Source organism: Zalophus californianus, chromosome 3 (assembly GCF_009762305.2).
Source record: "Zalophus californianus isolate mZalCal1 chromosome 3, mZalCal1.pri.v2, whole genome shotgun sequence".
Taxonomy (NCBI): Eukaryota; Metazoa; Chordata; class Mammalia; order Carnivora; family Otariidae; genus Zalophus; species Zalophus californianus.
The window spans coordinates 132703161-132720856 of record NC_045597.1 but is presented as its reverse complement, the minus strand read 5'-3'; the positions used below and the strand labels follow the sequence as shown (position 1 = coordinate 132720856).

At 41.7% G+C, this 17696-nt stretch overlaps 1 protein-coding gene across 2 annotated transcripts in view; it reads right to left on the bottom strand.

Annotated features, from left to right (window-relative positions):
* The window catches only part of NOSTRIN (nitric oxide synthase trafficking), a 56158-nt gene that overhangs the window by 11476 nt on the left and 26986 nt on the right, over positions 1 to 17696 (bottom strand). The window contains exons 6-10 of one of the 2 annotated variants that reach the window (XM_027590548.2): positions 15625 to 15687; positions 12664 to 12762; positions 7565 to 7690; positions 1308 to 1406; positions 1086 to 1211 (exon numbers count right to left, since the gene is read on the bottom strand). In XM_027590548.2, the coding sequence (XP_027446349.1) occupies positions 1086 to 1211; positions 1308 to 1406; positions 7565 to 7690; positions 12664 to 12762; positions 15625 to 15687 (513 nt within the window). Of the gene's footprint in view, positions 1 to 1085; positions 1221 to 1307; positions 1407 to 7564; positions 7691 to 12663; positions 12763 to 15624; positions 15688 to 17696 lie in introns of both variants that reach the window. The other variant, XM_027590547.2, reaches the window with a different exon arrangement.

Here is a 17696-nt window from a genome sequence, read left to right as displayed (position 1 = left end):
TTAAGACTAACAAGAGGGGAGCACAGGACAAAATCCTCGAGATGTGACCCAAGAAGACAAAGAATCTCCCCCCAGATAACAAAGAACTGAGATGCCTAGGCTGTGACCAGTCACACTGATCGGTTTTTAGCAAGTTTCATGTAATAGTAGAATCACCCAAATGCCCTCAGAATAAGCTTCTGTAGTATGGTGTGAGGTTTTCAAAGGCAAGGACCATGAAGAATGTTGACCATGATTCCCACCTTCGAGAAGTCCTGCCTTTCTTCGATCCCTTCCACGTACACTTACTGACTTGCGCTTGAACTATTGGGCTGCACTTATCAACTTGGTTCTGACAAATAGAATACAAAGAGATGTCACTTCTGAGATTAGCTTATAAAGACTACAGTTCCGTCTTGGACACTAGCTCTGTCTCTTTTGGATCACTAGCTTCTCGGGGAAGCAGGCTGGCCTATTGTGAACTCCCCACAGGTGGAGAGAGCCCACATGGCAAGAAGCTGGTATCTGCAGCCACCAGACTGGGGGTGGGGGGGACCAGAGGCCTGCCATCTGCCACGTGGGTAAGTTCAGAAGCAGGTCATCCCCCAGGAGAGCCTTGGCATGTCTGCACTCCTGGCTGACACACTGATGGCAGCCTTGTGAGGGACTCAGAGGCACCCAGGGAAGCCACACCTGGATTCCTGGCCCACAGAAACTGTGGGATAATAAATGCTTGTTTTAACCCGCGAAGTTTGGGGGTAAATGTTATGCAGCAATAGACAACCGATGTGATATACAGTGATTATTTACAGGTCCTGAAACACGTCCGCCTGGGATTACTCTAGAAGACTGAGCATAAAGATTCAGTCTAGAATCCCGTTTGACTTTCTTCCCTTCCAGAGGACACCAAAGACATATTTCTATTGCCCAGTTTGTAAACCACATCCTTTTCTTTTATTTATACAGACTATGAAAAAAATCAATATTTTCATTTACAAAACAAGATATTTCCTTTACGATTGCTCTCAATGTTTTTCCAAATGCGTCCCTCAGCCTATGAATGGGGTTCTCCCCATCAATGGGACTTCCTTCTATTCTATACTTACAAAGTAATCGGTTAATAGGAACTCGGATTTATTTTCTGTGGATGAAACTGCAGTTTCTTCCATGAGAGCCTGGGTATCTTTTTCCACATCTATCTTGCTGATGGCACAGTGAATCTGCGTGTGACACTGCAATGCCAAGAAAGCAGAACAGGGTTGCTGAAGAATGTTTCCTGCCAGTTCTTAACCATGCACGTCAGAAATAGAGAAATCTTTACTACTCACTGTGGTCAGGGTTTGGCCAAAAACAGAAATATGTTGGGTGTACTGGTTCAAATTATTGTATAAAAGTTTAATTCTTTCCTTCTCCAGTTCCAGGATGCTCTGAAAAGGATGGAAAATGACAGAAGATGAGCCAGTTGTTGTGCAAAACTAAAGGCACACAGCCAGGCACTGACACACACCAAGAAAGCCTGCATGAACGGTCAGGTTAGTGCCTTCTGAAGATCTCATTTCCAGGCTGCAGTGGGGAAGATGCCCAGGACAGGAATGTGATTTGGTGAATGTCCTGCTTATCCTCATTTAGGATTGGTTTAGCTCACATAATTTTCCCAGACTGTTTTGGCCCAAAAGGCATATAGGCTGATGTTATTGGTTACCTGACATTCACAAAGAAAGGGGAGAAAAGAGATCACTTGAAAAGCATCTGTGAGTTCTTTTTTTTTTTCTTTTTTTAAGATTTTATTTGTTTGTCAGACAGAGAAAGAGGGAGAGCACAAGCAGGGGGAGCAGCAGGCTCCCCACTCAGCAGGGAGCCCGATGCAGGGCTCGAGCCCAGGACCCTGGGATCATGATCTGAGCCGAAGGCAGACGTTTAACTGACTGAGCCACCCAGGCGTCCCAGCGTCTGTGAGTTCTAGAGAAGGAGTGTGAAGCCCAGTAAAACCCATGTCCATACCCTGGAAATGCATTCAGACTATTTGACAGAGCAGAACCCCAAAGTCCGATCAACTTGGAAATTATGAAATTTTAGGCCAGGTTTTAGGAACCCATTGTATCCTAGTAAGCAGCTGTTTCCTTATTTTGACACAAGCTGAGCCACCAGCATCAATCTGAGACTAGAATCACCAGTATCTCTTGGTGGAGATGGTAATGGTTAAGAGATTTTAATTACATTTCAGGGAAATCATTAAAATGATCTCTGTTTGCTCATGAAAAGAGGCAGAGATAAATTCCACTGTGCAAAGGGGAAATCCATATCTCATTTAATGAATTATTGCTTTCTATTATCTTGTTCTTTTTGTATAAAACAGACAGTAGAGAAGCAAAATCCTCTGGAGGACCTAAAAAACTGTCCTCCTGTGTCTTTACGATAGCACATATATGAGAGCGTGGTCAGAGTTAGCAGGAACAGCAGATCTGGAGCCTGGTTGGGGCCCAGGCACCATGGTAAATCACACTCTTCAGTGTTTTCAGTCCTGTCGTCCTGGTCTTCTGGTCTGTACTACTCAAGGAGCTTGGAAGAACTTCATTTTCATCTAAATTGCTTAAATAAAACTGATCAAAGAAATATCATGTTCTTTCTGGAGCAAGAACTCTCAAATTTTAGCATGCTTAGCAATCACCTAGACACCTTCCTAAAATCATTCAGAGGTTCTGATTCATCCCATTTGGGGAGGTGCTCAGGAATCAGAATTTTAACAAGCATGCTAGCCGCTTGGAGACATTGTCCTGGGACTATAAAGGGCCACAAAAAAAAAAAAATCTAACTTCAAAATTATGATCCTTCCACCCAGAGCTAACCCATTAGCATTCTGATGTATTTCAGTCCTAGGTATGCGTGTATATATGATTTTATTTTTCTAGTTACCTAGCAAATTATTGAAATTTGTATCCTGTTTTTTCACTTAACATTATACAAGAGCGGTTTCTCATGTTCGTCTCCAGAAACACCATTTAACACGGTCCACTGTGTGGGATTGCATACAGTGCATTTGATTCATTTACTCATCCCCTTAAGGTTAGCCATTTGAATTGTCTCCTTCCTTTTGCTCCTAATGTATTTTGAACATAAATTGGTTTGTTTTTCAGCTATTTCGCAAGATGGATTTATAGAAGGAAAATTATGTTTTTCACCACGGGCTCCGGGAGAGAGCCAAGCCCTTCTGTCCTGAGGCAGCCGTTGTAGGCCCTATGAGTCACCCTCTCTCCGCCTGCATCTAAAGAGGCACAGTCTCTACCACCCTTGGGGGTACTGTGAAAATAATCACTCAGATTATTTTCTGTGTTCTGTGGTTCAGATGAAGAACACTGCGGAGAAGGTGAACATTTTTAACGCCCTTGACATTTATTGCAAATGCCTCTCTAAAATAATTCCTTGAGTACTTACTGTTGGAACCAAACATTTGGCTCTTGGTAATTCTTAGTAGCATGGCTATTGTTTTTCAAAATATATTATAGATTATTTATGCCAACTGAATTGTTTGTCCTTGGAAGGTAGGAAAAGTGACTTGAGCATGGTAGGATTATGAATAGTAAGACTAATTAACCTGTGGTTTGTGGAATTGGCTTTATTACTTCATAACCTCACTTGAAACTTGACATTTCTTAGTATCTAGCAAACTGCCTTGAATGCAGTTCAGTGAATGTTCTCTGAAGGAATTTATAAACCCAAATTGGAGAGGGAGAAGGAGTGAGAGGGTACGTTATAGGACGCTTAAGTGAATTCTTATACCCCATTTCTACAGGAGAATGGTCCTGGGAGAATGGAGGGAAAAAGGAAACTGAACAACCCTCCTCACATTTCCACCTTGCACACTTACAACAAAATTCCCCTTTAATTCAGTTCAGCCCACTTCTGTTATGTGTCTTCATGAATATAACATTCTCCTTCTGAGTTTGTATATAATAGACGATCTAGAACACACAGTGTAAGATGTGAGTTAGCGACTTGGGGGTGCAGGCCCAGTGTATACAAGCCAAGGGAATACAAAGTAAAGGAATGGTTCTTGGTTAGGGCCAGGCAAGGATGACTTGGCAGAAGCAGTCTTAAGTGGGTGCGCGGGGCCGGGCATGCCCTCAGGAGGCAGAAGGTGGCTCTAAGGGAGCTGAGGTAAGAGGATGTGTGACAACTGAAAGGGAGAGGTGGCACAGTGTTGGTGGCCTCTGGCATGGTGGTAACAATAAACCAGGACGCAAGAAGGGCGAAAGGAAATCTTTCTTTTCCTCATGGAGATTCGGATTTTGAGTAGATTCCCCATGTGACTTGGATTCTAATAAAAAAACTTAGGGTTTTGGGACACCTGGGTGGCTCAGTTGGTTGGGCGACTGCCTTCGGCTCAGGTCATGATCCTGGAGTCCCGGGATCGAGCCCCACATCAGGCTCCCTGCTCGGCGGGGAGTCTGCTTCTCCCTCTGACCTCTCGTGTTCTCTCTCTCATTCTCTCTCTCTCTCAAATAAATAAATAAAATCTTTAAAAAATAAAACTTAGGGTTTTAAACATTTTTAAAGCTGAGTTGAAAGAGATTTTTTTTTCAGAAACTTCAAGGATAATTAACATACAGTGTTATACTAGTATCGAGTGTACAATATTATGAGTTGGTGATTCTACATATCACTCAGCATGCATCACGACCAGTGTCCTCTTAATCCCCTTTATGTATCTCACCCGTGCCCCCCCCACTCACCTCCCTTCAGGAAACCACCAGTTTGTTCTCTATAGTTTAGAGTCTGTGCTTTTATTTGTCTGCAAAGACATCATTTCAGATAGAGATAAATGTGTATCTTGTCACCATCAGGGAGACTTTATAAGCAAAAAAAGATAATTTCCATGATGTTTTAATATAAAAGTTGGGGCTGCTGAGAGGCGAGTGGGTCCGGAGGAGAGGTATAGGAGGACCCTAGCAGGAAAAAAGAAAACTGAGAAAAAGGAAAGAGAGACCTAGTAAGAGCCTCTGAGAAAGGAGTTGGTAATAGCAATATATCTAAGGCATTTTGAAGGCAGCGGGATGTTGGCTACCCCGGACGTAGTGGCAGCCATATGAGGTAGAACCATACTTATCCTCCATTGCTGTGATGTAGAGAAGTGAGAAGGATGCAGACACGGAGGTTAAGTATTTTTCTCATGGCCTTTGAAGGGCGTCTGGAAGATGGAATGGGAACAGCAATTTCTCTCTCATAATCGAACAGGGCTTCCAAGGAAGCCAGCCTCTGTGGAAAAGCCACAGCTCCACTGAGGAGTCCCATGGGGTGAGGCAAGACCAAAGGCCAGGTTGGAGAGCCAGGTTTCAGATGCACCAAGCTGGAAATTAAATCCTTGGCCCTTTCTCATCCTCTTCAACTAACACCTGTTCAGCAGAAGCAAGGAGGGTACTAAGACCCTAGGTTTGATGGCATAAATTTAAAAAAGGTTTATCCTCATTTCTTCCTCTCTTTGACCTAGTTTTCATCGCTCCTTTAATTTCCCCGCCCTTCCCCACCTCTGCCTCTATCCTGCCTTGAGAAGGGAACAGCAAGATATGAACTGCGGCCCTTCGATTTCTGCTTGTCCAGCTCCTGTTAGCACAGAAGCAGAGGGCTGAGGTCAAGTCTGTGGCACGAGGCTGCTAGGTTGAGTCCCGTTGCCGTCTTGGGCAAGTACCCGCACGTCTCCACTCTCTCACTATAAATTGGGAATAAAATGATGACCTCTTCATGATGTTGTGATGAACACAAAATATAACGCAGCGAGTGTACTCAGCACCGTGCCTGTCCCTAAGCAGCACCTGTATCATTCACACATTACTGTGCTTATCAAATTGCATCTTGATTGCCTCTTTTTGCAATTGTACCTTCCTTTAAGCATCTTTTTTTAAACTTACAATGTGGGAGGGCGCCTGGGTGGCTCAGTTGGTTAAGCGACTGCCTTCGGCTCAGGTCGTGATCCTGGAGTCCCGGGATAGAGTCCTGCATCGGGCTCCCTGCTCAGCAGGGAGTCTGCTTCTCCCTCTGACCCTCCCCCCGCTCATGTGCTCTTCTCTCTCTCATTCTCGCTCTCTCAAATAAATAAATAAAATCTTTAAAAAAAATAAACTTACAATGTAGGGAAAAAAGAAACCAAAACATTCATGTTCTTAGCACCCAGAGTTGAACATTATTTAAGTTGGTCAGATTTATGTTGACTTAAAAAATAGAGAGCTACGCTATTCAGATAGATAGTAGTTGGAGTAACTTTTAGGCCCCGGTTTGTTTTGTCCTCTGCCAGTCTGTCCACAAGCCATGTGGCTGTGCAGCTCTGTTGAATTCCCACCTTTTCCCTCCTACAACATAGATTCAGTCTGTATGTATGAGTTTACAAACACGCACATAAAAATGCACTGTAGTTTGGGGTGTGAGTTTTTAAATGCTTTAATTTACATAAAGTATATAAATAGGTTTCTTTTCTTCGACATCATGATTTTGAGGTTAATTTGTGTGTGTGTGTGTGTGTGTGTGTTTAAGATTTTATTTATTTATTTGAGAGCGAGAGAGAGAGAGAGAGAGAGCCAGAGAGAAAGCAGGAGTGGAGGGGCAGAGGCAGAGGGAGAAGCAGGCTCCCTGCTGAGCAGAGACTGAGCCACCCAGGTGCCCCTAATTTGTGTTTAAATATAGTTTTAATTAATATTTATTGCTAGGTATCCATCTACTTTCTAAATTAGAGTCCATTTTAAGAGTAATTCCTCTATTGATAGGTATGAGGATTGTGTACAATTTTTTCTTATCCTGCAGTTATAAACAATTCTGCAATAAACATTGTTATACATCACCCTTGGTATACAGGTGTATACCAGATACGTGCCGAAGAGGGGAGCTGCCAGGTTGTAAATATATGCACATTTCAGTTTTACTAGATACGACGGTCGAGTCATTCTCATCATTCTCACTAGAGAGGTACAAGAATTCTTGTTTCCCAGCAATTCTTGTTTAGCAACACGTGATATCATCACTTTTTAATCTTTGCAAAGTGATTGAGCGTCTCTTCAGATGTTTATTGGTGATTTTGATTTTCCCTTTTGTGATCTGCTTGTTCATACTTTTTAAGTTTTATCGGATGATTTGCCACAATTCTTTCCTTATATGTCTTCTTGGCTGCTGAGCTTACTCCTCCCAGGTTGAGGTGGTACTCTTTAATCATTGTTCCAAGGCCCAACACAAAACCCCACAGACTAAGGAACTCTGTAAACGATTACTGTACAAATCAACTCTCAGGCCTCAAACTTCTTTCTGAGTGCCAAATACTCAAGCCTTAATTACACTTCACTTCGACAGCACTCTTTGAAGTTAGCTGCGTGCTATTGTGGTCTTTGAGAATTAGAATCTGGCCACACTCCTCAGTAAATATGGTTATTGGATCCATGGAGAAATGGAAACGATTGGAAGTCATGTGGTTTGTCTAAAATCACAGGAGTGAGGGTCATTGCCAAGGACAGAGCTCATCAGGTCATGTAATTATAGATCTGACCTTCCTTTTTAAGGCCTCACCGAGCTCCACGGAAGAAGAGAAAAATGCGAGCTCAGGACTCACCTGGTAGCAATTTTCCAGTGTGTTTTCCCACTTGAGTCTGGTAGCACAGCCAGCCAGGTTTTTTTGGTAGTAATTTTCATCTTCTTTTGCCAACTTCTCCGTCGATTTTTTCAGTTTACTGAGGAGCTAAAGGAAAACATCAGTGTCATATATTCCTTAACACATTTATCAAAGTCCTTGGTGATCCCAGGTAAAGGATACATACAACCCAACCATACAGCTCCCATCTCCCAGCGAAAGTCAGCCACAGTAGCTAAAACCAAAGATCTTTCTCAGAGAAAAGGCATACCAGAGCTGAAAGGAAACCTAAGGGTCTGTCGGTGTGATTCCTTCAATCATTCACATGAGGAAATTGAGGTCCTTAAGTGTGACGTGATGTGCCCATGTTCATCCATCCAATTAAGGAGGAGTCCAAATGACAGGTGAGCAGATTAGGAAGCTCCAGCTCCCGACTGTAATCTACCAATGCTCCATGTCCCAGCATTTCTTGGCAAGGACAGGTGGAGATTGTGCAAGTACGTAAGTTTAGAACTGGTTCACTGGTGAAAAGCTCGAGGCACAGGCCAATGTTGACTATGAGTTGTGGACTGCTAGCCAGGTGCTTCCCACTCATCCTGCTCCCCAGTGATCTGTTCCTTCACAAGGAGCCCCCTCTTGCCAGCCACCAAAAGTGGCCATTCTGATTGTGAAGCCTTCTGGAAAACCAGAGTGATAACAAAACTCTCTGTACCAGGGTAGCTGAAATTGATTCTCAAAATGCTCAGACAAGTAATTTCACATCTTTGAGAACAAAGGAAGTTGTATTACACGAATTGTTCTCAAACTTGGATATGTTTAGGAAGGACCTGGGTGCTTATAAAATTGCAGATTTTCAGGGTCCCACAGGTAGCAATACGGATCCAGTAGTTCTATAATGGGATTGGGAAATCTGAATTTCACTACCTTTCCGGGTGATTCTGATGCAAATGGTCCTCAAAGCACAGTTCAAGGAAGACCAAAGATCCCTCTGATATGAGCAGTTTAGGAGTTTCAAGGACAGAGACAAAGGCTTTTAAAAATGACCTTCTTTATGCTTAAGGACATTTTGACTAATGTTTTAGTAATGAAGAACATCCATCCAAAATGGTGAATATTAACACCACTCACTTTATTATTCCAATTGATATGCTAGCCATTCAATTGTCCCTCGGCTCTGATGTATGACTTACACAGGACACATTTGGTTTTGTATATCAAGTGTAATGAAACGCATTTATCTGCGGAAACATGAGCTAGTGAATTTCAATCTGATAACAATATAGTGAAAAAGCTGAAAGTGTGCCATGGCTATACTTTGCTAAATCATCATCCTTAGATTGTTATTGAGATGCTCACACGCCCAGCAATGAGAATGCAGTCACTTTTGAGATGACTGCTCACATCAGCCTACACTACAGAGCTAGATTGACTAGAAGTTTCTGTTCAGCAAATTTACAACAAATAACCCCAAATAGATATAAAAGAAGAACAGTTGACTTTTATATTCTTATTTAAGGAAATTCTCAGAAAACTTTATAAACTTTGTCAAATATTGAATGCTTCTTCTTTTCTTTCTCTTGGAATAAACATATCATTCATTTATTCATCAAACATCTATTGAGTGCCACAATGCGCCATGTACTAGGCTCTGGGACTAGAAAAGTAAACTAGATAGTCTCTCCCTCTAGTCAGAGACCCATAGGGCCATCACTGTCCTGTGTGATAGATCCCAGAATGATACAAATATTAGGTATCACCGGGGCACCAAGAGGGGCACCTAAACCAATCTTGGAATTAAAATGACATGTAAGCTAAGCCTGGGCATACAATGGGTACTCACAGAAATGACCCTGTGTGAATAAAGCTAAAATGGGAGTAATAATTAGTGAGGTGAAATAGTATGACATGATACCGACAAAATTTTTGGAGACGTTGGAGCACACAGTTTGAGAGAGAAGAGCAATAATACTGAAAAGTTAGGCAAGGGTCAAGTCAGGGAGGGTCTTTAGGGCCACATAAAGGAGTTCAGACTTTATTTGAGGTCACCAGGAAGGCTCTGACGGCCTTTAAAAGGAGAATGATATGCTCATATTCGAGTTTCAGAAAAGTCAAGTGGGCTTGTAGATGAGGAAGAGATAGAAGAAGACAACACTGAAAGCCAGGAGACCAGTTTGCCAGAGAGCTGCAAGCAATGGCGATGGCGGTCTGTGATAGAGCTGGGAGGGGGGAGGGGGGAGGCACAAGTAGCAAAAGTCAGGAAGTATTTTGTTTAGGAGGTAGAACCACGAGCATATGTTACATGGTAATATTCAAAGATCTAGAAAACACAGGAATAAAAGAATATTTTTGGTAGAGGGAAGTGATGGTTCCAATCTTAGATGTTGAGTTTGAGGTGCTAGGAGGCAGTTCAGAGACTGGTTGGGCTGGAGACATAAACTGGGGTATTATCAGCTTAGATATGATAGTGGAAGCCTTGAGAGTATATTTATTGAGTACTGGTTATATAGTGAGTAACTGATTTTGAGAATAATGCGTTGGACACTGGAAATACAATGCTGCATAAAACAGAATGAGTCCCAAGAGAAAAATCATCAGGAAAAGCAATATATAAAGGATAGGCAAAAAGGCGAAGTCCATAAAAGAGTTAAAGAAAAAAACGCCAGAAAGAAAAACCAAAAGAGTAAGGTGTTGCTGAAGTTAAAAGAAGAGAATTTTCTAGAAGGAGGACGTCAACAATGCTTAATGCTTCCAAGAAGTTAAGTAAGATAAGAACTGGAAAGTACACATTGGCTTTAGCAAGAAGGATGATATGTTTTCAAAGCAAGAACACTCTTCGTAGAACAGTGGGGAAAGCTTGATTGGTGTGGATCGAGGAGGGAACAGGAGGTGAGGAAATGGAGACAGAGCACAGACAACCCTTTCAATAAATCTTACTGTAAAAAAAGGAGAGATGATGAAATCTGGAGAGGAACAGAAATAGGGCCATGGAAAGGTGTCTCCCTGACTCTTCCTACTCTCACAAGATGGGGTGGGGAGGGACATGTTGACTGATGAGAAGCAACTATTAGAGAGGGGTATGTGCAAGATACAGGTGAAAGGGAAATAATCAAGAAAAGGATCTCTGAGAGGCAGGATGGGCTGGGACTCCAAGCACACAGTGAAGAATCAGCCTGTCCCATTCTTTGCACATATGACTTTGGGAGACAGGTGGCTGAGCCGACTTCTATTTACTGTGAGGAAGGAGGCAGGATAGTCAGTCTGCTGAGAGTGGGTGGTGAGGATGGAGGTGTGAGAAGAATGGAGATTAGATCAGCTTCTGCCGAGAACAAGGACAGCTGAGCGGGAAAACAGAACTGCTGAGCAGGCCAGAGCTTGCTCTGTTCAGGTTGGAGATGTTGGGCACTTCTGTGTGAGATGCAAAAAAGGAATGCTGCCTTAGGTGGTTAGCCTTAGGACTAAAAAAAAAAAAAAAAAGAAGAAGAAGAAGAAAGCTACCAGGTAAAGCAATGAAGATTATAGGGATCTTGATATAATGACAGCCAATATTCTGTGGTTACAGAATCAGTCGGAGGAGGGCAGAAGAAGACCATGGGCTTCGACCTCGCAGGGAAGCTGCTAATGACGGAAGGAAGAGGAAATCCACCATTTAGCCGCCTGGTGCTTTTCTCTTTGTTATTGCTTGACATCAATAAAGAATAGCTTCTAATGAGGGCTCCCAAAGCCTGTGCCAAGGCCCCAGTGCTCAGCATTGTAGCACACTGTGGTTTTGCTGCTTCATCATTCAATACTTGTTATGATCATTTCAAACTGGGAAAATTGACAGGTGGAGAAATAAGAATGTTGTCAAATCTTGCTAACAATGAATTTAAGTTATTCAACTCATAGTTTCTTCAGATGAAATGACAGCTTTACTTGCAATGATGATTTTCTTTTTCTTTTAAGAATGTTTTGGGTTGTGGGGGTGTGGCCTGCATTTCCTTAGGGGGACTTCATCTTTCAGGGAAGATACTATTTCAGAGGTTTCCAATTTGGAGCACATACCACACGAGATGTGTGAGATAATCTATCATATCTCCAACATTATTTGTGTTCCTTTTTGCCTAGACACGGTTAGCAAGCTTACTCTTATTTAACAAATGAGTCGACACTGGTGCCCACCCATGGACAATTATGTGCCCTGGAGGGAGAGTGGGGATTTTAGAACCTAAGAAGCTGACATGAGCCCTCACAAATGTCTTCACTTTCAGTGTCCTGGGACATGTGGCCATTCGCATGTGTCTGGGACACGGGATTTACAGGTATTTCTTCTAGCTCGAATTAGATTACACACACAAAATTAACAAATTTTGTTTGTCTCAAAAAGATTTCTGCTGAGATGTAGATTGACATTAGTACTGCCAATGTAAGCACAAGAAAGCCACAAGGAAATGTCAGAACTGATGCCTTCTCCTGCTCCTGGTTATGAGGAAAAGGCAAAAACTGGGATGATCTGGTGAAATCTGAAAAGAAGTTAACCAGAAAGTTTAAAATTATCAAGAGGACTATTAGAAATATGAATTTACATTTACTACGATTAAGGCTGAACCTTGCTCAAGGGTAAATTTTGCCTGGAAACGTCACTCAGTGATCACATGAAGGCATCATGGTTAGCTAATCATTTAAAATATTATTTCATCTCTATCTCATCCCTCAAACACTTTTTTATGTTTTATAATGTTCATAGCATATTAGTATAATATATAAAGTGCTACATATGGTATACAATATTGGTAAAGTACATGATATAATTCATCATATATGTACATATATTTTTTACTTACATGTGCTGAGAGATATGTAATAGGGTCCCCATGGAAAAATTTGGACACCCTTGGTCTAATTTGTCATCTGTCAATAGTACCTTTTAAAAATATATGTGGACCAGGAATGATTTAGAATCCCTCTCATGCTCTGCCACATGACAGCTCTGCAGAGACCCCACACACAGCAGGGAGTCAGCCAGTTCTCTTGTGTTCATAGCTCAGAGTAGGAAATCCATCCTTCTCCAAGCCACATGCATGTAGCCGGCCATGACAGGTTACCTTCTGCTTCTCCTTCTTAGTCACAGTTTGCCTGGAACTTCCTACAAGATGGGAAAGTGCCTCATGCTTCTTGGTACTAATCATTAATTTCTTCTTGGCCTAGAGTCAAAAACATACAAAAAAGCAAAAATGGATGAGAATCAGATATCAAGAGAAAAACTCTTCTGTTCTGGAACAAGTTATGTTCATGTGCTAGCTTAAATGATTGTGCAGTTTTAGTTCTTCATCTCTGCCCTCACCACAAAATCTGCCTGGAATATCACAGTGGCTAACATTTTGCCCTGAAACCACTGTATGTTTTTTCATTATATCGAGTACACTCAAGAGGGTTATACATTTTTCCGAATCACAAAGGCCCGCAAGCCTTCAAAACATCATTCTGGCTAGCATCATGACGGGAATGGTTTTACCACAAAATCATCACAGCAGACATGGAAGACCACCTGCATCATTCTTTTAAATCAACCTGGGTCACAACTGAGGTCATTTTAAGATGCTCTCTTAACACTTACAGCAGGGCACCTGGGTGGCTCAGTTGGTTAAGCGACTGCCTTCGGCTCAGGTCATGATCCTGGAGTCCCTGGATCGAGTCCTGCATCGGGCTCCCTGCTCAGCAGGGAGTCTGCTTCTCCCTCTGATCCTTCCCCCTCTCAGGTGCTTTCTCTCTCTCATTCTCTCTCTCAAATAAATAAATAAAATCTTTAAAAAAAAACTTACAGCAAAGGGGCAATTTTGCACCTGATGCAAAGGCTTCAGAGGTGGGCATTTGCCTGGCATCTTGTGAAATGACCTGCACTGGGGGTGAGGGGGTGGGGGGTTGGGTAGGAAGAAGTGCGTTCAAAGTCCTCCTACTCTATTGATGCCTCAAACCTCAAAGTGGGTTATGACCCAGGTGATCATTTCCTATTCTACACGGTTTCAACTTGGCAGAAGATGATGTTCCAGAGAGAAAATGAGAAAACAGAACTTGGTTTGAGTTGGATCCAGCCTGTTCAGTAACTGGATTGATTGAAAGACTGTTTAGTTTTGCACCTCAATGTCATAAGGACTGCAAAACCGGGTAATGAAGGGAAAAGTTCAGTTCCCTCTCTCTTTAGGAATCAGAGGCAAAGCCTTCCGAATGTCTCTCAACCCATGTAGCCTCTGCAAAAGGGAATTCAAGGAACAGGAAGCTCACTGACCCTCTTTCTCTGCCTCTAGTCAGTCACAAGCCCACGGGGAAATGAGAGCATGAGGGAAGAACTTTGGGTCTTTAAAAGGCTTCCATTTCTGTCTCCCAACTGACATGCTGAAAACTTCAATTGCAACTGGGGAGAAAATCATTAGAGCTCAAGAATTTTATGTTCTCTAATTTCTGTGTCACTCTTCATAAAAAAAATAAAATCATTTTATTTAGAAAAATTACTTGGTGGAAACTGGGAAAGAATAAAAGATGCTTTTTTTGTTCTTGAAAGCAATTATACATGCCTAGCACGGTTTCTCTCTTTTGGTCCGTTATATTGAATTTCCTGGGAAGGCTGAATATTTAGAGAATGGATTTTAAAAAACAAATTCTGTTTGGGGTGCCTGGGTGGCTCAGTTGTTTAAGCATCTGATTCTTGATCTCAGCTCAGGTCTTGATCTCAGAGCTGTGAGTTCAAGCCCCACGTTGGGCTCCACACTGGATGTGGAACCAACTTAAAAAAAAAAAATTCTGTTTAAGAAAGCTCATAAAATCAAGAACAAACTAAAACAAATGACTGGACACTGATTATGAGACTTTTAAACATTTATGATAAAAGTGATGCTCATGAACATTCTTTTACCAGTACTACTATTGCAGGTATAGAAATTCATTTATCTCAAACATTTCTTTATTAATGCCTTTGGTCTTCCGCAGCCCTTGATTTCAGCAGGAGCTTCAAAGGCAACAGTGAGGACTGAGTTGGGGCTGCCTGTTTTTGAGGTTATTCGCCACTAGCAGCTGTCTCCTGCGGAAAGTTCTCTTTGGGTACTGATACTCTGGAGAGGAAAAGGAAGTTCAACTTTTGGAGCACAAGTTCTCTCAAAGGGGATCACCGGGTTTTCTTCACAGATTCCCTCTCCACTGGTTTCTGGTTCTCTCAACTTGAATTCCCCTTAAACTGGATTGTTCTAGAATTATCTTCTCTACATATATATGGGTTCCATCTGTTATTCTCTCTCTGCGTAAGAACCCATAATGATATGCTCTAAATTCTCACACCAGATCATAATTCCTCTCCTTGGAATTCATTTACTGTTTCCTGCACATATGTTAGCTGGCCAACTACGTTTTAAATTACTCGCAAATAGGAACAGCGTCCTTGTACCAAGGGGAGTACGAGAAGAGGACCACACATATTTGTGGCATCAGTACACGTCTTCCCCTTTACACATGGCTCCTCACCCCTCACGGCACTCCGCTCACTAGTGAGACAGAGATCGCGAACGCCCTTCCACAAATGAAAAATCCAAAACTCGGAGAGTATTTGTCACTTGCCCTAAGCTACAGATTATACAGGGAGGCAGTCAGTGCAGTGGAATGGGTAAGAGCAATGACTTATAACAGTTCTTGGTTCAACACAACCGGCTTTAGGTAAATTATTTACCTCTCTGTGTCTCAGTTTTCCCCACCCATCTGTCAAATGGGACATACCATATCGGTTTGCTTTTTTTTGGGGGGGGGTTGTTGCAATGACTGAATATATAAATACATAGCATTTGCCACACAATAAATGCTACGGCTGTTAGCTATAAATAATAACCATATTCTGAGCCCTGCTCTTCCATCGTTTAGTTGAAAGATAAATCTATACAATAATTCAGGGGAGGAAACATTTTTCTCTTCAGTTAGCACTTAGATATACTAACACTAAAACACAGGATCACATTCGTGCAAAAGCAAAAAGGCTCAGACCGAAAAACTGAGTTTGCATAAATGACATTCATATGTATACTTGCCTTGATTTGTTGATTCCAGTTGCCAATGACAAGATTTGCTGCCTTTTCAACTTCGTTATCAAGCTACGAACAGAAAAAAAGAGACACGATTTTTTTTTCTTCTTCTGTCTTTCTGTTGAGTCATGGTGCTGGCTTATGAATTCTGGTACAATCACTATCACAATCCATAGGAATTTCAAAATCCTACAGGGGACATATAAATCCTGAGAAAAGTAGCCAAACTAAACTATCTTTTCCCCATGTCAAAACCTCTTGACAGACGTTAGCTTGAAGGCATTTGGTAAAATAACTATTTTTGTGTAAACTGTGTAACTATACAAGAACTTGTAAAAAGAACATCAGTGTGTGCGACCTGCGTGGAGGGGGTCTTGCATAGTTTGGTGTCCCTTTTGGTCCCAGCACGTCTTCAGCATCATTCCATGTTGCCTAATCTTTAGCACCATGACAATGCCTAATAGTCCTGGCAGTGCTAATTTTACTGTCTCATTGCCCCTGAAGTGAATGAAGACTGTTACAATTTCAAAGAGATTGAATTCTTTATCATAATGAACTTTTCTCTTACTTTTAAACAGCCAAAGGTACAGTAAAATAATGATAAAAATGCATCTAGACAACCCCCCAAGGAGATCAGACTTAAGTGAGGGCAAAGCTTTTTTTCCTCGACCATAGACAGATCAGCTATCACTCAGCCACGTTGAGATCTAGCAACGCTGCCCTTTTATTTTGTCCAGCTGATTGAATTTGGAATATACGATTTACTGTAACAAATACAATGAAAATAGTTTTGTGCACTATGTCACTTTTGACTCTGTGTGAAATGTGGAGCAAGTTCACTCTAAAAATAATTTTCATCTTTTTTTTTTTTAAGTAGGCTCCACACCCAATGTGGGGCTTGAACTCATGACCGTGAGATCAAGAGTCACATGCTCTACTGACTGAGCCAGCCAGGCGCCCTAAAAAAGTCCTCCTCTTTTATCTTCTGTGAGAGAGTGGGCCGGGATGGTGGGGGTGCAGCGCGGAGGGGCAACGCCGAAATAAAGGTTTGGAAACTGGACCAGCAGTTTGAGGGATCATGCTGTTAATTATCCAAAGCCCTATGATAATGATCATGGCGCTGTGCCTAATTTATGGTAAATACTCAGGAAATGCTAGTGATTATCGTATTATTATGGGGTATGCAAAATATTTTGTAACTAATGAAATATCGACTGGTTTTCAGTTTTGATTAAGTTGGTTTGCACAGGTGGAAGGTGATATTGCTTGGTAGTAATTACTGTCTAAATTTCCCCCATTACCCCAGCCCTCAGTAGAACATCCATTCTGGTAAAAATACACATATGCCCACACAAACATCAATTCCATTTCCTGACTCAGTTTAATGAATTTGAATAAAAATGTTTTTGTATCATTTCTCTTCCATCCCAGTGTTTATAGATCCCTCATCTTCCTAACTTACTACCTTTAGGACCTCCTTTATCTGGCTGTGGTCGCTTGAAACCACCCCTAGCCACTGCCCCTTCCCTCCACAAGGGCCACCCATGACTGCTTTGAACTTCTAACCTGCACCTGGCCTTGAACCAACTGTGACCATGACCTCACCCCTATCAGAGTTGAGCAGTGTTTATTAAACACCTCTTTATGTCGCCTGAAAATAGATTTTAAAGTTCTTAACGACTGTATGACACACAAAGAAAAAGAAGCACAGATGAAATTGTTCTGGAAGAAAAGGGACACAGGAAGACCAGCCAATATGCTAGACAAGAGGACCAGGTGCCCCTGAAAGAATTGTTTAGTTTTGTTTTTCCCTGTCCCCAATTTTAAGACTACTTGAGGACTACACCTTAGTATTGCCTTTACCTAATCCCAAACTGTTAAGCACCAAAAACATGTCTTTTTAAAAATTGTGTTTATAATTCTTCTGTTTACAGAAGGAATATCTATTCATTGAAAAACAATGGAAATACAAAAAGTACCAAAAGATGAGATAAAAATAACCTCAAATTCCACTGTCTAGAAATAATTCTTTTTTTTTAAAGATTTTATTTATTTATTTGATAGAGAGACACACAGTG